The 17,007-nt window shown below is 40.6% G+C and overlaps 1 protein-coding gene across 1 annotated transcript in view; it reads right to left on the bottom strand.

Annotated features, from left to right (window-relative positions):
- Positions 1 to 17,007, bottom strand: part of SENP6 (SUMO specific peptidase 6) — a 344,871-nt gene that overhangs the window by 270,625 nt on the left and 57,239 nt on the right. The window contains 1 exon segment of the mRNA XM_030199054.1: positions 9,438 to 9,568. Coding sequence (XP_030054914.1) covers positions 9,438 to 9,568 — 131 coding nt within the window.

Here is a 17,007-nt window from a genome sequence, read left to right as displayed (position 1 = left end):
TGTTTTGTTTCATCAAGAAGCAGCTTACCTTTCTTTTCGGTCCAGACTGCTTAAAATATGAAAGAGAAAAACATAAGATGCAAGCCACCTATATTTGTGCACACTATTATCCAAAAAATAATTGTTTCTTGTCAATTGTGATTTTGAACTATACAATATTTAAACATCTTAGAGCCCTGTTTACCAAGACATGCTAGCGTTTTTAGTATGTGCTAAAAACGTGCACCTACATCGCGGCTTAATAAACAGGGCCCTAAATGTAGCGGCTGGTTCTATAACCAAATTCTTAATTTGTTTTTGTGTTCACAACCGATAAGACAAGAATTAAACTACTAATATAGGTTCTCTTAGCAAAAGCCATGGCAGGACTAACACACAGCTACACCCAGAAACTAAGGAATAAGTTTTAATTAATATTTAAATATATATAAAAATATGTTTGTCCTCATGACTGGCTGTCCAGGATATTTTGAAAGAATGAGTAAGCTCCAGAGAATGCTTATCTGTGGCAAGAGATGGCCTGAAGAAAAAATATGAAATTTGCTAATTCTGTGTCCCTTTGACAGTGTACTCAAAGGAAGATCTTGTTAAGACAATTGTTTGCCTTCAAATAAACTATTTATTTAATTCCACTGCTTGTTCATGTCAAAATTCAACCAATATATAGAAATGTCTTGCTTCTATTGCCTTATTTTAATTTCATTATATATTTTAACCGGTTCTGACTGACACCTCAATCAAGTGATCACTAGATGGTGTTGTTTATGATTAAGATAGGTGTGGAGAGGGTTCATTCACAGAAAACACAGTGAAGGTTCTAGACTTCAAAACAACTAACTTTATTCATATAGGGAATTACCTCAAGGAATTGCTGTCTGGCTAGGAACATCTGAAGAAGTTGGAAAGCAGTGGGCAAAACTTAAAGGATCTATTATAAGGGCAACAAACGTTTTGTAAAGAAAGTAAATAAATTAACAGGAAAAGGAAACAGCTTTGGTTCTCAAAAGTAGTAGCTGAAAGGTAAGGAAAAAGAGGTTTGCCTTTATAAACTACTAGAGATTGCAGAAAGAAGAAGACCAGAGACAATATCTGAAAAAGCTAAGAGAAACTGGTACAGTAGTCAGGAAAGCATGGGTGGAGACGTCTCAGGTGCAGATCTTGGTGGTAGTAGCAAATATTCAAACGAGAACTTTGAAGGACGAAATGAAAAAGGGTTCCAGGTGAACAGCAGTTGAAAATGGGTCAGTCGATCCTAAGAGATAGGCGCACATGGTTCAAAAGGGATGGGTGATGGCCTCAGTCACCCTCAGCAGATCGAAAGGTTCAGATCCGAATCTGGAGTGCTGGAGACTGGCGCCGTGAGGCGTCCAGTGCAGTAACATGACCGATCCCAGAGAAGCCAGTGGGAGCCCCAGGGAGCGTTCTCTTTTCTTCATGAAGGGCAGGGTGTCCTGGTACATATGTTACTAAAAGGATTAAAGATGAAGGGGAGGAAAATATAGAAGCTGAAAAAGATAAGACGGAAATGCTTAACAAATATTTCTCTTCTGTGTTCACAGCTGAAGGGCCGGAAGCAAAACCGCAAAAGACAAACAAATAGGAATGGAAGGATGGTAGTCCCTGAACAATTTTCAGAGGACTGTGTTCGTGAGGAGCTGGCTAAACTAAAGGTGGACAAAGCGATGGGGCCGGATAACATACATCCAAGGGTACTAAAGAAACTTAGGAAAGTTCTAGAGGCTTCTTTGGCTGACCTTTTCAATGCTTCTCTAGTCAGGAGTGGTCTCGGAGGACTGAAGAGCAGATGTGTCCCATTCGCCACAAAAACGGAAGTAAGAGGTTGGGAACTACAGGCCGATAAGTAAATTAGTGAAAATGCTTTTAAAACAGAGAATAGTAAAGTTTTTGGAATCCAATGGATTACAAGACCCGAGGCAACATAGTTTCACTAGAGATAGATCTTGTCAGACAAATCTGTTTTATTTCTTTGACTGGTGACCAGAGAGTTGGATCACGGGACAGCATTAGATGTGGTGTATTTAGATTTTAGCAAAGCCTTTGAGACTGTTCCACATAGCCAACTAATAAACTGAGCGCCCTCGGTATGAGTCCTAAAAAGTGACTGACTCAGTTAGGAACTGTTTGAAGGTGAGAGGTTACTGGTAAATGGAGCTCATTCTGAAGAAAAGGATGTTACCAGTAGTGTGCTGCAAGGTTCGGTTCTTGAGCTGGCTCTTATTAATATTTTTGTAAGCGATATTGCTGAAGGGCTGTCTGGTAAGATTTGCCTCTTTGTGGATGACACCAATAAAGGTATCATAAAGGACTTAAAGGTGGTCTCAAAAAATTACAAACAGCTCAAAATACTGCTGCTCGCCTTATATGTAATCTCCTCGCTTTGCCAAAGCCACTCCTCTTTTATATGAGCTACACCAATAAGGGATAGACTATCTTTCAAATTATGCATTTTCATTCACCAAATTCTGTTTGGTCAAGCCCATCATATATGAATAATCTTATAGAATTACCCCCTCGTAATGCTGTTTCATCAGTTAGAGAATATCTTGTCTTACATTTCCCTATCTGTAAGATTGTGATATATAAAACAATTCACTCTGCTAATTTCTCCAATCAAGGCACCAAAATTTGGAATTCTCTTCCTAAATCAAATCAAGTTTACAGATGATTACCTAACTTTTAGAAGTCTTCAAAAAACACATTCTTCAGAATGACCTTTCTGAATATAAAGAACTCTATTTGAATTTTACCCACACCCTTTTTTTAATCTTGTTTCCCATCTAGTCCTGCCTAATTATGCTCTCACCTATCCACCCTTAATTATTTGTTTGTCCTTGAGATAGTCTAAAATCCCTGGTTACTTACTGCACATGTATTAATTTGCTTCTTGAACTTCTGTTATATTCCGTACATTATTATGTTTTATTCACTTTATTGTTTACTTGTAAGCCACACTGAACGTCAGTCAATTTTGTGCGAATGTGGGGTACAAATATCATGAATGAATGAATGAATAAATAAATAAATAACATATCTGCAATATGGTAGACACCTCTGATGGTGTGGATAACAAGAGGAAGGACTAAGCAAAGCTAGAGGAACGTAAGAACATACGAACATAACATCCTGTATCCAACAGTGGCCAATCCAGGTTACCAGTACCTGGTAACATCCCAAAACAGTATAGTACATTTTATGCGGTTACAAGTACCTGGCCAGATCCCCACACAGTACATTTTATGCTGCTTATCCTAGAAATAAGCAGTGGATTTTCCCCAACCCTTTTCTTTCAGGAAGCCATTCAAATCTTTTTTAAACCACATAAGCTAACCGCTTTTACCGCACTCTCTGGCAACGAATTCCAGAGTTTAATTACACATTGAGTAAAGAAATATTTTCTCCAATTCATTTTAAATTTACTACTTTCTATTTTCATTGCGTGCCCCCTAGTCCTAGTACTTTTGGAAAGAGTAAACAAGCGATTCACGTCTACCTGTTCCACTCCACTCATTATTTTATAGACCTCTATCATATCTCCCCCTCAGCCGTCTTTTCTCCAAGCTGAAGAGCCCTAGCCACTTTAACCTTTCCTCATAGGAAAGTTGTCCCGTGTCCCCTTTATCATTTTCGTCACCCTTCTTTGCACCTTTTCTAATTCCATCATATCTTTTTTGAGATGCGGTAACCAGAATTGCACACAATATTAGAGGTGTGGTCGCACCACGGAGCGATACAAAGGTATTATAACATCCTCATTTTTGTTTTCTATTCCTTTCCTAATAATAACTAACAATCTATTTGCTTTCTTAGCCGCTGCAGCACACTGAGCAGAGGGTTTCAATGTATCATCAACGACACCTATATTCCTTTCCTGGTTGGTGACTCCTAATGTGGAACCTTGCATTACACAGCTACAGTTCAGGTTCCTCTTTCCCACATGCATCACTTTGCACTTGCTCACATTAAACGTCATCTGCCATTTGTATGCTCAGTCACCCAGTCTTGTAAGTTCCTCATGTAATTTTTCACAATCCTCTTGCAATTGAACAACTTTGAAAAACTTTGTGTCGTCGGCAAATTTAATTATCTCATTAGTTACTCCCATCTCTAGATCATTTAAAAATATGTTAAAAGCAGGGGGGTCCCAGCATAGACCCCTGAATGGGCTGGAATTAGGCAGCTAAGATTGAATGCTAAAAAATACAGCGTCATGTATTTGGAATACAAAAACTTGAGGGAACGGTACAGTTTAGGGGGTGAAGAACTTCTGTGCATGAAAGAGAAGTGGGACTTGGGTGTGATCATATGTGATGATCTTAAGGTGGCCAAACAGGTAGAAAAGGCAACAGCGAAAGCTAGAAGGATGCTTGGGTGCATAGGGAGACGAATGGCCAGTAGGGAAAAAAAAAGGAGTGATGATGTCCCTGTATAAGACTCTGGTAAGACCTCGTTTAGAACATTATGTACATTTCTGGACACTACACTTTCAAAAAGATATAAACAAGATGAATTCAGTCCAGAGGGCAGCTACTAAAATGGTCAGTGGCCTTTGTCATAAAGCGTATGGGGAAAGACAAAGATCTCAACATATATACTCTGGAAGAAAGGCTGGAGAGGGGAGATATGATAGAGGTATTTAATGATTTATGTGGCTTAAATGCACAGGAAGCGAGTCTTTTTCAACTGAAAGGAAGCTCTGGAAGGAGGGGGCTTAGGATGAAGGTGAAAGTGGAAAGACTCAGAATTAACCTGAGGAAATATTTCTTCATGGAAAGGGTAGTGAATTGGTGGAACAGCCTCCTGGTGGAAGTGGTAGAGACAAAAATAGTATCTGAATTCAAGAGAGTGTGGGACAAGTACATAGGATTGCTAAGGGAGTCATAGGGAGAGCAGATGGCATGGATGGGCAGACTAGATAAGACATGTGGTCTTTATCTGGCTACATTTTTTTCTGTTTCTATGTCTCTTTCAAAAAAAGCCACATTTTCAAAAAACAAAAACAAAAAAAATGTATTGCTGAAGCTGGTAGAACCAGTACTAGAATTAGCAAAAATTATCAGTAGAAAAAAAAGAAAAAAATATATTGAAAAAAAAAAAAAAAAGGTAGACCAATCAGATTTAAGAAAACAGACACTGCTGATTAAAAAACCATGGCAAACACAAGAAAGATTTACCTCTGAGCTGCTGTTTCACGAAAGATATCTGTGTATTAGCATGGTGGAAGTGTCGACCATGCACCACAGTTCCAGAAGACATGGATATATTTTGAGCATTCTCACTGTGAAACAATTAGAGAAAGTGAAATAAATCTATGTTTAGTATTATGTATTTGGTAAGTTAATTACCAAAGCAGAATACAAAATTAAGTCAACTATGCCGAATCAACAAGTAACGCACTAAAAATATTCTGAAGTACTTGGACTCTTATTGACAAAAATTGGTGCCAAAATATTTTCATAGTTATCACTATTCACCAGATTACTGACAAGAAAAGGTAGTAGTAGTTCATTTCAGGAAGGAACTATATAATCTATCTTGAGTGAGAATGATTCTTTTATGCTAACATTTTTTTTAATACAATACTGTAAGATGGTTCACATACTTGCAACCATGATGAACATGGCTATGTGGGATGTATTTGAGGAGTTAAACAGTCTGAAGTAGAATTTGTTGTACGATCTTTGACACCCATGACAGCAATTCATGACTGTTGCAGTTTTGGGGGAAAAACTTGTTCCTGTTACCACTTTTAGTGAACAAGTCATTGTGCAATGGAAGACTGCTCAATCATTTAAAACTAGTGACTGCTAAGTCCTTGATGAAGAAAAAACATTTAGATCCTTCTGTTACTGCAAATTATTGGCCTAGTAGCGCTAAAAATATGGTAAGAGTATTAGTGCTAATTCTGTTTTGCCAGCTTTAGCTAAAATCATTGAAAAATTGGTACTGAAGCAATTGCCTTTAATTGACAGTGCTGCATTGTTAGATGTAAATCAGTTTGGTTTATGACTGGACATAATATGGAAACATCGATGTTACCGACATTTGATATAGTTAAAGATATGGATAATAATAATCAGTTCTATTTTGTACTGCTTGATTTATCCTTAGCATTTGATACTATGAACTACGAAATTCTATTACAGAGTCTTTGGAATATGGTTTGAGGGGAGAAGTTCATAAGTGGTTTCTCTCCTATTGAAGGATCGAATGATGGCAGTGAAGTGGGTTGAAACGGTGTCTGGGATTTATCAGCTGGATATGGGGGGAGGGGAGAATTTATCAGCTGGATGTAGGGGTTGCCACAGGGGTTCTGCCTTGTTGGCTATACTACTTAATCTTTGTTTACTACAACTATGTCAAGTATTGAGGGTTCTGAACGTAGAAAGTAAAGATACTTACCTGTAGTGGGTATTCTCCGAGGATAGCAGGCCACTTATTCTCACATGTGGGTCAAGTTATCTAAAGCACCTGGTGTGGAAACATTGCCAAGCATATTGTAAGAGCTTGAGGCAGCGCTTCCACCATGCATATGCAGGTGCCTTCCTGCCCAATTTGCAAGTGTGGGACCAGCAGTACAATAACCTATAAGACAACTTCAAGGGTTGATAGGAGGGAATGTCAAAGTAAGAGGCCTGCTGTTTTCAGAGAATACCTGCCACAGGTAAGTATCCTCCCTTTCTCCAAGGAAAAGCAGGCCAGTTAATTCTCTGACGACAAGCAGACCATTAATTCTCACAGGTGGGTAACGTGGTGTCCAGAGCTTATGACAAGCTTTACAGCTTTTTGTGGAGCACGAGATTGGAACCACTGTTTTTAACCTATTTATAAACAATGTAGAGATGGGAGTAACTAGTAAAGTAATTACATTTGCTGATGACACAAAGCTATTCAAATTTGTTAAATCAGAAAAGGTTTGTGAAAAATTGCAAGAGAACCTTATGAGACTGAGAGACTGGGCATCCAATATTAGAAGACTTTTAATGTTAGCAAGAGCAGAGTGATGCATGTGGAAAAGAGAGACTCAAACTATAGCTACACGATAAAGGTTCCACATTAGGAATCACCACCTATGAAAAGGATCTAGGTGCCATCGTTGATACCCTCTGTTCAGTGTGCAGCAGCGGCTATAAAAGTAAGTAGAATATTAGGAATTATTAGAAAAGGAATGGAAAACAAAAATGAGAATGTTATAATGCTTTTGTATCGCTCCATGGTGTGACCGCACTTCGAATACTGTGCAATTCTAGTCACTGCACCTCAAAAAGAAGATACAGCAGAACTAGAAAAGGTACAGAGAAGGCGATGAGAATGATAGAGGTGATGGGACAACTTCCTTATGAGGAAAGGTTAAAGCAGCTAGGGCTGTTCAGCTTGCAGAACAGACAGCTGAGGGTAGATATGATGATAGAGGCCTATAAAATACTGAGTGGAGTGGAACAGGTAGAGGTAAATTGCTTGTTCACTCTTTCCAAAAATACTAAGACTAGGGGGCACATAATGAAGCTACTAAGTAGTAATTTAAAACAAACTGGAGAAAATAGTTTTTCACTCAACGTGTAATTAAACTCTAGAATACGTTACCACAGAATGTGGTAAAAGCAGTTAGCTTACCAGGGTTTAAAAAAGGTTTGGATAATTTCCTAAAAGAAAAATCCATAAGCCACTATTAAAGATGGACTTAGGAAAATCCACTGCTTATTTCTTGGATAAGCAACAGAAAATCTGTTTTACTGTTTTGGGATCTTGCCAGGTACTTGTGACCTGGAGGGGCCACTGTTGGAAACAGGATACTAGGTTTGACAGACTTTGTCTGTCCCAGTATGGCAATGCTTATGTTCGTATGTTTTCCTTGTATTCACTTTCCTTACGTAAAGATTCACTGCCCTTTTCACAACTCCTTTCTATTGTGCTCACTGTCCGTCCATTTCAGATTCTGGTTTAAGCTTTTACATTAAATCAGGCAACATGTTATCTATCTACTTTTTGGGGATCCTGCCAGGTACTTGTGATCTAGATTGGCCACTGTTAGCAAAAGGAAATTGATGTTATATTATTTTCTTACTGTTATAAACGACTGTAAACCACTCTCATGGCCAGACTGAAGAACAATATAGCAAAATAACTGAACAAACAGAATGAGATACTGAGCTTGATGGATCTTTAAGCCAGTATGGTAGTTTCTGTGTTCTTAGGATAGAACTGATTCCTACCACTATTGTCACCGTCTTTTATACACAGTTTACTTCTTTGTCCCACTATTCTCTGCCTGAACATGTATATAATATTACTGAAAAAGGTTGCATGATACAATAAAAACTGTTCAAATTTAAGGAAGCACTGGCTCAATAGTAAAACTTAAAACACAGTAAAATACAACTTATAATATCCAGGATCGATTCCTACTACAGGTCCTTGTGTCCCTGGGCTAGTCACTTAAACCTCTATTGCCACAGCTACAAAAAAAAATCCTTAAGACTGTGAGCCTGCTAGGGACAGAGAAAGTACATAAATCTAATAATATGTAACCACCTTGGTTGTATCTGAGAAAAGGGGTATATCAAATGAATGACCCATGACCTATGATAAATCCCATGAAAACCAATGGGATCAATGAAAAAATTAAAATATATCTGAATATCTCTTATCTAGTTCGAGCAATATGCAAGGCTGCTTCAGAATCTAGCTCATAAGATTAAGTTGTGTCTCATTTAAATACTAATGGCCTTAGTTACCTGGACAGATTTAACAGGTATCTCACTGCTCAGTGGCTTACTGAATATTGACTTGAGTACCTTGTTTTCAATGTTTCTTTGAGAGATTTCCTGTTTTTTGAATGGGGAGTTTTCTTTTATAACCCCAACCGTACTTTTGCCTTCACCTGATGCAGTGTCAACATTACGCTAAAAACAGCATGCCAAGCAAGAAAGGTGGCCATCAAGAATTCTATAAATTCTATAGAAAATAAATTATTTTCTATAAGATCATCCAGTTAAAAACAAACACCACAGCAGCAGTACAGTTCTGTTCAATCACTACATGAATCTTCAATGTAAGCATCTAAATAATAAAATCTACTGTAGAACACAACTACAAGGAAACTTTTATACAGGAATGTGTTTCCTGCTTGATCGTAACAGAAATATTTTAAGAGATTCAAATTTGTAGCAAGACTGAAAATTATCTCCAAACACAGATGCAAGCAGAAGCAAAGTTTGGTTGACTAGAAAAACTAAAGCCTACTATAAGCAAAAAGCCTTTAAGTTATATCCTTAACACCAAGTTAGTATTAATTTTTATATTCCTTGTTTTGATATACAAAAACATATTAATACATTTCTATAAAAACAATTTCAAACAATTATTTTGCATGTCAAAAGTTATTTCATGATTTATAAATTCAAAGTGAAATACTGTACCCAGGTTTTTTGCTCACTCCTAGCATGTTCAGCCCAATTGCATTTCCCTTCAAATACTTCAATCCAAGTTTGTTTCGCCTTTCATATGTTTTTAAAGAGTCTCGGGTAACCTCCAGTCTGCGTTGCTTTGGCTGCAAAATAATTTAGCAACCGTCAGGATAGCACTTCTCTGCTGAAAACACAAGGGTGCTAATGCTCTTAGGAAACAGACATTCATTATCATTAATGATTACATTAAACTTTTTTTTTTCCTTTTTATTTATTTATTAATTAATTAATATATTTCAACATTTCACTACAAACTGTGAGTATGCAATCGGCATTACAATCAGGAATTCCATATAAAGAAAAAAATCTTTAAGGCCTATTCTTCCACAAATTAAGAAAAATTTGATTCCAAGAATTCAGAAACATAGATAACAAAGTATATAAGAAAATAATCTAACGGTTGCTACCTCGGGTTAACAACCCTAGCCTGCTGTTTATGGAGGGCATACAACATTCATATCTGCTCTAGCATCAAGAAATTCTTTTAACTGTTTTGGGTCCACAAATTGAAACTGTTTACCCTCAAGCAGTAAATTACATGTACAAGGAAATCGTAATATGAAGTTTATTCCCAATGCCAATGCTCTAGGACGCTGTTCCAAAAAGGCCCTGCGCCTAGTTTGTGTAGGTTTTGAGAGATCTGGGAAAATACGGATCTTTGAGCCCATAAACAGATTTTCTAAATGTCTTAAGGAAAGTCTTAATATAGCATTGCGATCAGGCTCCAAAACAAAAGTGACCAGCATAGTAGACCTCTGGGTAATAATTTCCAGTGAACTCTCGAGGAATGAAGTCAGATTCATTCCATCTCCCACTACTGGGGGATTTCCATCGCCCCCCTTTGGGTTCCAGATGTAATAGGCCCGTGTTATGGGGGGTAACGAGTCCTTATCCACCATATATTTTTTTACCATTTCAACAGGAGGAATTAGAGGAGATTTAGGGAAGTTAAGAAACCTAAGGTTAAGTCTCCTGGCCTGATTCTCCAAATACTCCATTCGTTTATGCAGAAAATTGTTATCCTTAACCAATGCAGTTTCTAAAGTTCCCATTTCTTGCAACTTGGTATTCACATTTTCCAGTTTCGAGGATTGCTGTGCAGACACTTGTGCTTGGAGTAGCGCAGCTTCAGAAAGAGTTTTTATATTGTCAGTATTTTCTTTTAGTGTGATTTGCATAGAGGTTTGAATGTTGTAAACCATGTCCCATAGTGACTCTAATGTCACAATTGCTGGTCTAACCACACCGCTAGCACCAGGGAGGGTTTGAGTTTGAGCCCCTACTTGAGACAGTCTAGTAACAATATCTTGAGGAAATACCTGTAGTGCTGATTGAATTAATACCTCTCTTGGTTGGAGTCCATTCTCTGTCGCTGCAGACCTTCCCTCTGGCAGATTAGGTTGAACCCCTTCGGTATCCGTCACTGCTTGGGCTGTCAGCAACTCCCTTCCAGGTTGAGGCAGAGCAATGCGCTCCACAGGGCTCAGGGAAGCCCCGTTGGCGCTTTCAATCGACGCCGACGCATCGAGAGTTGCAGAAGGAGTCGAAGTTCCCCGGGGTCCCGATTGTTGCTTCGGGAATTGCAAGGTCGCCTGCCGCCACGCCAAAGATGTTTCAGGAACCGAGGGATGTTCCTTAACTTTCCCCCTCCGTTTCCCCATCAGAAAAGACGAGGTTACGGCGGTAGCGAAGAGGCTGAACAGCGGAGCTACCTCGAGAGCAAACTCAGGTGCGTCCGATCAGAGCGCCATCTTGGAATCGTCTCTCTGATTACATTAAACTTGTGACTGATCTCTCCATTTACCCCCCAAATATATGGTGCCCAAAATTGTGCATGCAACTTAATTGCATAATGAGCCTTTAACTAGCAATAACTGGGCACTAGCAACCAATTACTGCAGTTAACTAGCTCCAATTAGAATTTACAAGTGCATCCTTCTACAGTCTATCATAAAGATCCATGCGCAACAGAAAAGGGGGCGCAGCCATGGGGGTGGCATCTGTGGGTCAGGGGTGTTCACTAAAGATGGACGCAGTATTATTGAATACTGGGAACTTATGCCTAACTTGCGCACCAGGATTTACACCACACTTCAATTGGAGTAGATCCTTGCACCCACAGTTAGGCACAAAAACTGGCTTAAGCGCTATTCTATAAATAGCACTCAACTTGGAGCGCTGGTTATAGAATAGCACTCCATGCAAATTTTTTTGATGCCCAAATTTGGTTGCCGTTTACTATTAGTCCTAATTGTTTATTATTATTATTACATTTGTACCCCGCACTTTCCCACTCAAAGCAGGTTCAATGCTGCTTACGTAGTAAAAGGAATACAGAATATTATTAGAGGGTAAAAGTAAAATATAGCAGAATAAAAGGCAAGATGAATAGGTAGAAATAGGCAATGGAGAGGGGAATGAGGTGGGAGATATAGTTAGGGTTAATGTCGTTATCATGGGGTATGTGTAGGTAGATGGCTCATTAGATGGTACATTAGATTAGTCAGGATCATTTGGATAGGCTTGCTTGAATAAATGGGTTTTTAGTGCTTTCCGGAAGGGTAGATAGTTGCAGATTGATTCAGAAAATGCACCACATCCGGATGAGAGGCCAGGGAGGAATGCTCCACCCAACCCCAAAAACAAGCCAGGGCTGCAACCTGAGCGAGCTACACGCCAGCCCTTTTTTCAGGCCCTCCTGCAAGAATGGCAAAATGCATGGCAAAAAGGCTGATAACAGAGACACGTCCTGCCCAGAGCACCACACTTCAAAAGTACGCTAGATCTGGCATAAGCTGTTCTCATCAAGCACTTATGCACCTGCAGCAGTGGTGATCACTCCATCCGCATACCCTTTCCTCCTCAAGTGCGACTGCTCAAGAGCCAGGCCATAAGACCAAAGCGGGAGGGCTCCTCCATGGGCATAGAAGAATCGTACCTGGCGGCAGGTGAAAAGGGTCAACCATGAGCAACCGGACAAGATCTGCAAACCACAGCCACCTGGGCCAATCCGGAGCCACTAGAATTACCAGGCCCTGATGCTATCCTGTGTAGAACCCGTCCTATGAGAGGCCTTGGCGGGAAGACGTACAGAAGGTCCTCCATCAGCCAGGGCTGCAGAGCAAATCTAGCCCTTCAGACCCAAGCTCTTGAGCCCAGCTGAAAAAAAACGTGCCATCTTGGAATTGGCCCGGGATGCCATGAGATCTATCAACAGCACGATTCCATGATGCAGCAGAACACCGCAAGGGGCAGTTCTAATTCTGCTGGGCCCAATGATGTCCTGCTAAAAGTCCGTCTGCACATTGAGACGGCCCGCAATGTGGGCCACGGACAGCAGGAGCAGGTGATTTTCCTCACACGCACAAAGAAGGCACACCTCCACTGCACATGTCCCTCTGGCAATTGATATACATGACCGCCCTCATGTTGCTGAACAGCACCCCAACCAGCTTGTCCAGAATCAGACCCAAGAACGTCTCCAACACTCTGGCCACCGCCTGGAGCTCCAAGCAATTGATGGGCCACTGCACTTCTGTTGCTAATGGCCCCGCGTACTGGTGTGAAGGCAATGTGCTCACCCAGCCCGACAGGCTGGCGTCCGTCACCACCAGAATCCGCTGCAGAGATGTCAGAGGCATCCCTTTCCACAAACTGCTCTCCTGAAGTCACCATTGCATGCTGAACTGGGCCTGCGAGGTCCACCAGAGCATCATAGTCCACCAACACCGGTGACCAACGATTCAGGAGGGAGTGTTGGAATGGATGCAGATGCATCCTCACCCAGGGAACCATATCCATGGCTGTCATGGACCCCCAGTACTTGTACATAATCCCATGTCCAGAGACGCTGCATATTGAGCAGGGTTCGAATCTGACCCTGCATCTTAGTTACCTGAGAGGGCGACAAGAATATTTTGCCCTGGGCTGTATCGAACCACACTCCCAAAAATTCCAGGGTCTGGGAGGAATGCAGATGGCTCTTGGTAAAATTGATGACCCAACCAAGCGACTGCAGCACATCCACCACCCTGGCAGTGGCCTCCCAGCCTTCGCACTCCAAGGACACCAGGATCAGCCAGTCATCTAAGTACAGGAGGACCTGAATCATCTCCTTCCACAGGAACGCCGCCACTACCACTCATGATCTTGGAAAAGGTTCTGGGCGTTGCTGCCAGGCCAAATAAATGGGCCTGGAACTGGAAGTGATGCGACAACCCAACACTGCTAACCAAAGAAAATGTTGGTGTAGAGGCCAAATGGAAATGTGTAAGTATGCCTCCTGGAGATCTAGAGTTGTGAGAAACTCTCTCGGCTGCATGGCCGCCAGAATGCTTGGACTGCGTTCTGCACGAGGATTCCAAGAAAAAAATCTCCTAAGTAAGAGGATAACTAACTTGTAGCCTTCTCTGATAATATCAGAACCCACTGGTCCAAAGTAATTCAGGCCCACTGCTCAAAAAACAGTGTCAGCTGACCCCCATAAACAGAGTCGAGCTGCGGCCTGGCACCCCATCATTGGGCAACTCCACACCACAAATCCCAGAGCAAGCAGTTGCTTCCCATGTCTGTCTCAATAGCAGACTACAGACTTTTCCTCCAGGAATTTGTCCAAACCTTTTTTTAAAAGCCAGATACGCTAACTGCTGTTACCACATCCTCCGGCAAAGAGTTCCAGAGCTTCACTATTCATTGAGTGAAAAAAATATTTCCTCCTATTTGTTTTAAAAGTAGTTCCATGTAACTTCCTTGAGTGTCCCCTTGTCTTTGTACTTTTGGAACAAGTAAAAAATTGATTTACTTCTATTTGTTCTACACCACTCAGGATTTTGTAGACCTCAATCATATCTCCCCTCATATGTCTCTTTTCCCAAGCTGAAGAGCCCTAACCTCTTTAGCCTTTCCTCACACGAGAGGAGTTCCATCCCCTTTTAGTTGCTCTTTGAAATTTTTCTAATTCCGCTATATCTTTCTTGAGATACAATGACCAGAACTGAACGCAATACTCAAGGTGCAGACGAACCAAGGAGCGATACAAAGGCATTATAGTACTTTTGGCTTTATTCACCATCCCTTTCCTAATAATTCCTAGCATCCTGTTTGCTTTTTTGGCCGCCGCCACACACTGAGCAGAATATTTCAGCGTATTATGTACTATGACACCTAGATCTTTTTCTTGAACGCTGACCCCCAAGGTGGACCCTAGCATCAGGTAACTATGATTCGGATTATTCTTTCCAATGTGCATCACCTTGCATTTATCCACATTAAATTTCATCTGCCATTTGGACGCCCAGTCTTCCAATTTCCTAAGGTCTTCCTGCAATATTTTACAGTCCACACGTGTTTTAACAACCTTGAATAGTTTTATATCATGGGCAAATTTAATCACCTCACTCGTCATTGCAATTTCCATATCATTTATAAATATGTTAAATAGTACTGATCGCAGTACAGATGCCTGCGGCACTCCACTGTGCAATCTCCTTACCCCGTTTTCTGTCCAATAACCAATTCCTAATCCACACCGGAACCTTGCCTCCTATCCCATGACTCTCTAATTTTCTCAGAAATCTCTCATGAGGAACTTTATCAAAAGCTTTCTGAAAATCTACATCAACCGGCTCACCTTTATCCACATGGTTATTGACGCCTTCAAAGAAACAAAGCAAATTGGTGAGGCATGACTTCCCTCGGCTGGACCTATGCTGACTCTGTCCCAATAAACCAAGTTTGTCTATGTGTTCTATAATTTTATTCTTTATAATAGTTTCCACTACTTTGTCCGGCACCGACGTCAGGTTTACCGGTCTATAATTTCACAGATCACCCCTAGAACCCTTTTTAAAAATCAGCGTCACATTGGCCACCCTCCAATCCTCAAGTACTATGGACAATTTTAACAACAGGTTACATATTACTAACAGCAGATCAGCAGTTTCACGCTTGAGTTCTTTGAGTACCCTTGGAGGTATGCCATCCTGTCCAGGTGATTTACTACTCTTTGTCGATTTGGCTCATTACATCTTCCAGGTTCACCGAGATTTCTTTCAATTTCTCACCACCACATTTGAAACCGTTTCCGGTACAGCCAGATCTCGTACGTCTTCTTCCGTAAAGACAGAAGCAAAGAATTCATTCAGTTTCTCCGCTATGGCTTTGTGCTCCCTGAGCGTCCCTTTTGCTCCTTTGTGATCTAACGGTCGCATGGATTCCCTTGCAGGCTTTCTGCTTCTGATGTACCTGGAAAAGTTATTACTGTGAGCTTTAGCCTCTGCGGCAAGTTTATGAAGAGAAAATAAGAAAATAAGAAGCAACATAAGCATAATAAAGAAGGTTGAAAGAGAATATGTTCTCTTTCAACCTTCTTTATTATGCTTATGTTGCTTCTTATTTTCTTCATTTCTGTCAATTTCCCATTCTTTGAAGGACAATCTTTTGGCTGCAATGGCCTCTTTTAATTCACCTTTCAACCATGCTGGCTGACGTTTTCTCTTCTTTCCACCGTTGCAAATACATGGAATGCATCTGGATTGGGATTCCAAAGTGGTATTTTTGAATAGCATCCACGCCTGATATACTGTCCTAACCTTTGTAGCTGATCCTTTTAGTTTCTTTTTAACCATTTTCCTCATTTTATTATAGTCGCCCTTTCGAAAATTAAATACAGCTATAGTAGATATCTTCTGCAGGTTCATCCCAGATAGTAGCTCAAACTTGATTATGTAATGATCACTGTTTCCCAGGGGACCCAACACCACCATCTCTCACACTATACCCTGCATGCCACCAAGGACCAGATCCAAAATGGCTTCCTCTCTCGACGGTTCCTGGACCAGCTGCTCCAAGAAGCAGTCATTTATTACATCTAGAAATTTTATCTCCCTGGCACTCCCTGATGTAACATTTATCCAGTCAATTTTGGGGTAATTGAAATCACCCATTCTTATAGCACTGCCCAATTTGCCAGCTTTCCTAATCTCTGTAAACATTTCTTCATCTGTCTGTTCGTTCTGTCCCAGCGGACAATAGTACAGCCCTATAAGAATACTCCTTCCCTTCACACATGGAATTTCTATCCATAATGATTCCATGCTGCTATCTGTGTCATGTGGAATGTTTATTTTATTTGACTCAATTCCCTCTTTAACATATAGCACAACCCCCTCTCCAATTTGATCCTCTTCATCATTGAGATACAATTTGTACCCCATTAACACAGTGTCCCATTGATTGTCCTCTTTCCATCAAGTCTCTGAGATGCCTATTATACATACTTCATCTATATTCTAATCTTTCATCTTTTTTTTTAGGCTTCTAGCCTTTGTATACAGGCACTTCAAATTGTGTTTTGTAGTGTGTGCACAATTAAGGAGGGCAACTGCCCCTTATGAAATATCCTGACGGCAGAGGGATCATCAGGTTCCGATGGGAGCAGCTCCCCCTCCTCCAAGTCCTCCCCAGAAGAGACTGATCAGATCCTATACCAGGGCCAGATCCGACCCAGGTGAAGAGGGAGGGG

The sequence above is a fragment of the Microcaecilia unicolor genome, chromosome 3, assembly GCF_901765095.1.
Source record: "Microcaecilia unicolor chromosome 3, aMicUni1.1, whole genome shotgun sequence".
In the NCBI taxonomy this organism is placed as follows: Eukaryota; Metazoa; Chordata; class Amphibia; order Gymnophiona; family Siphonopidae; genus Microcaecilia; species Microcaecilia unicolor.
This window is presented reverse-complemented; position numbering and strand designations above follow the sequence as displayed.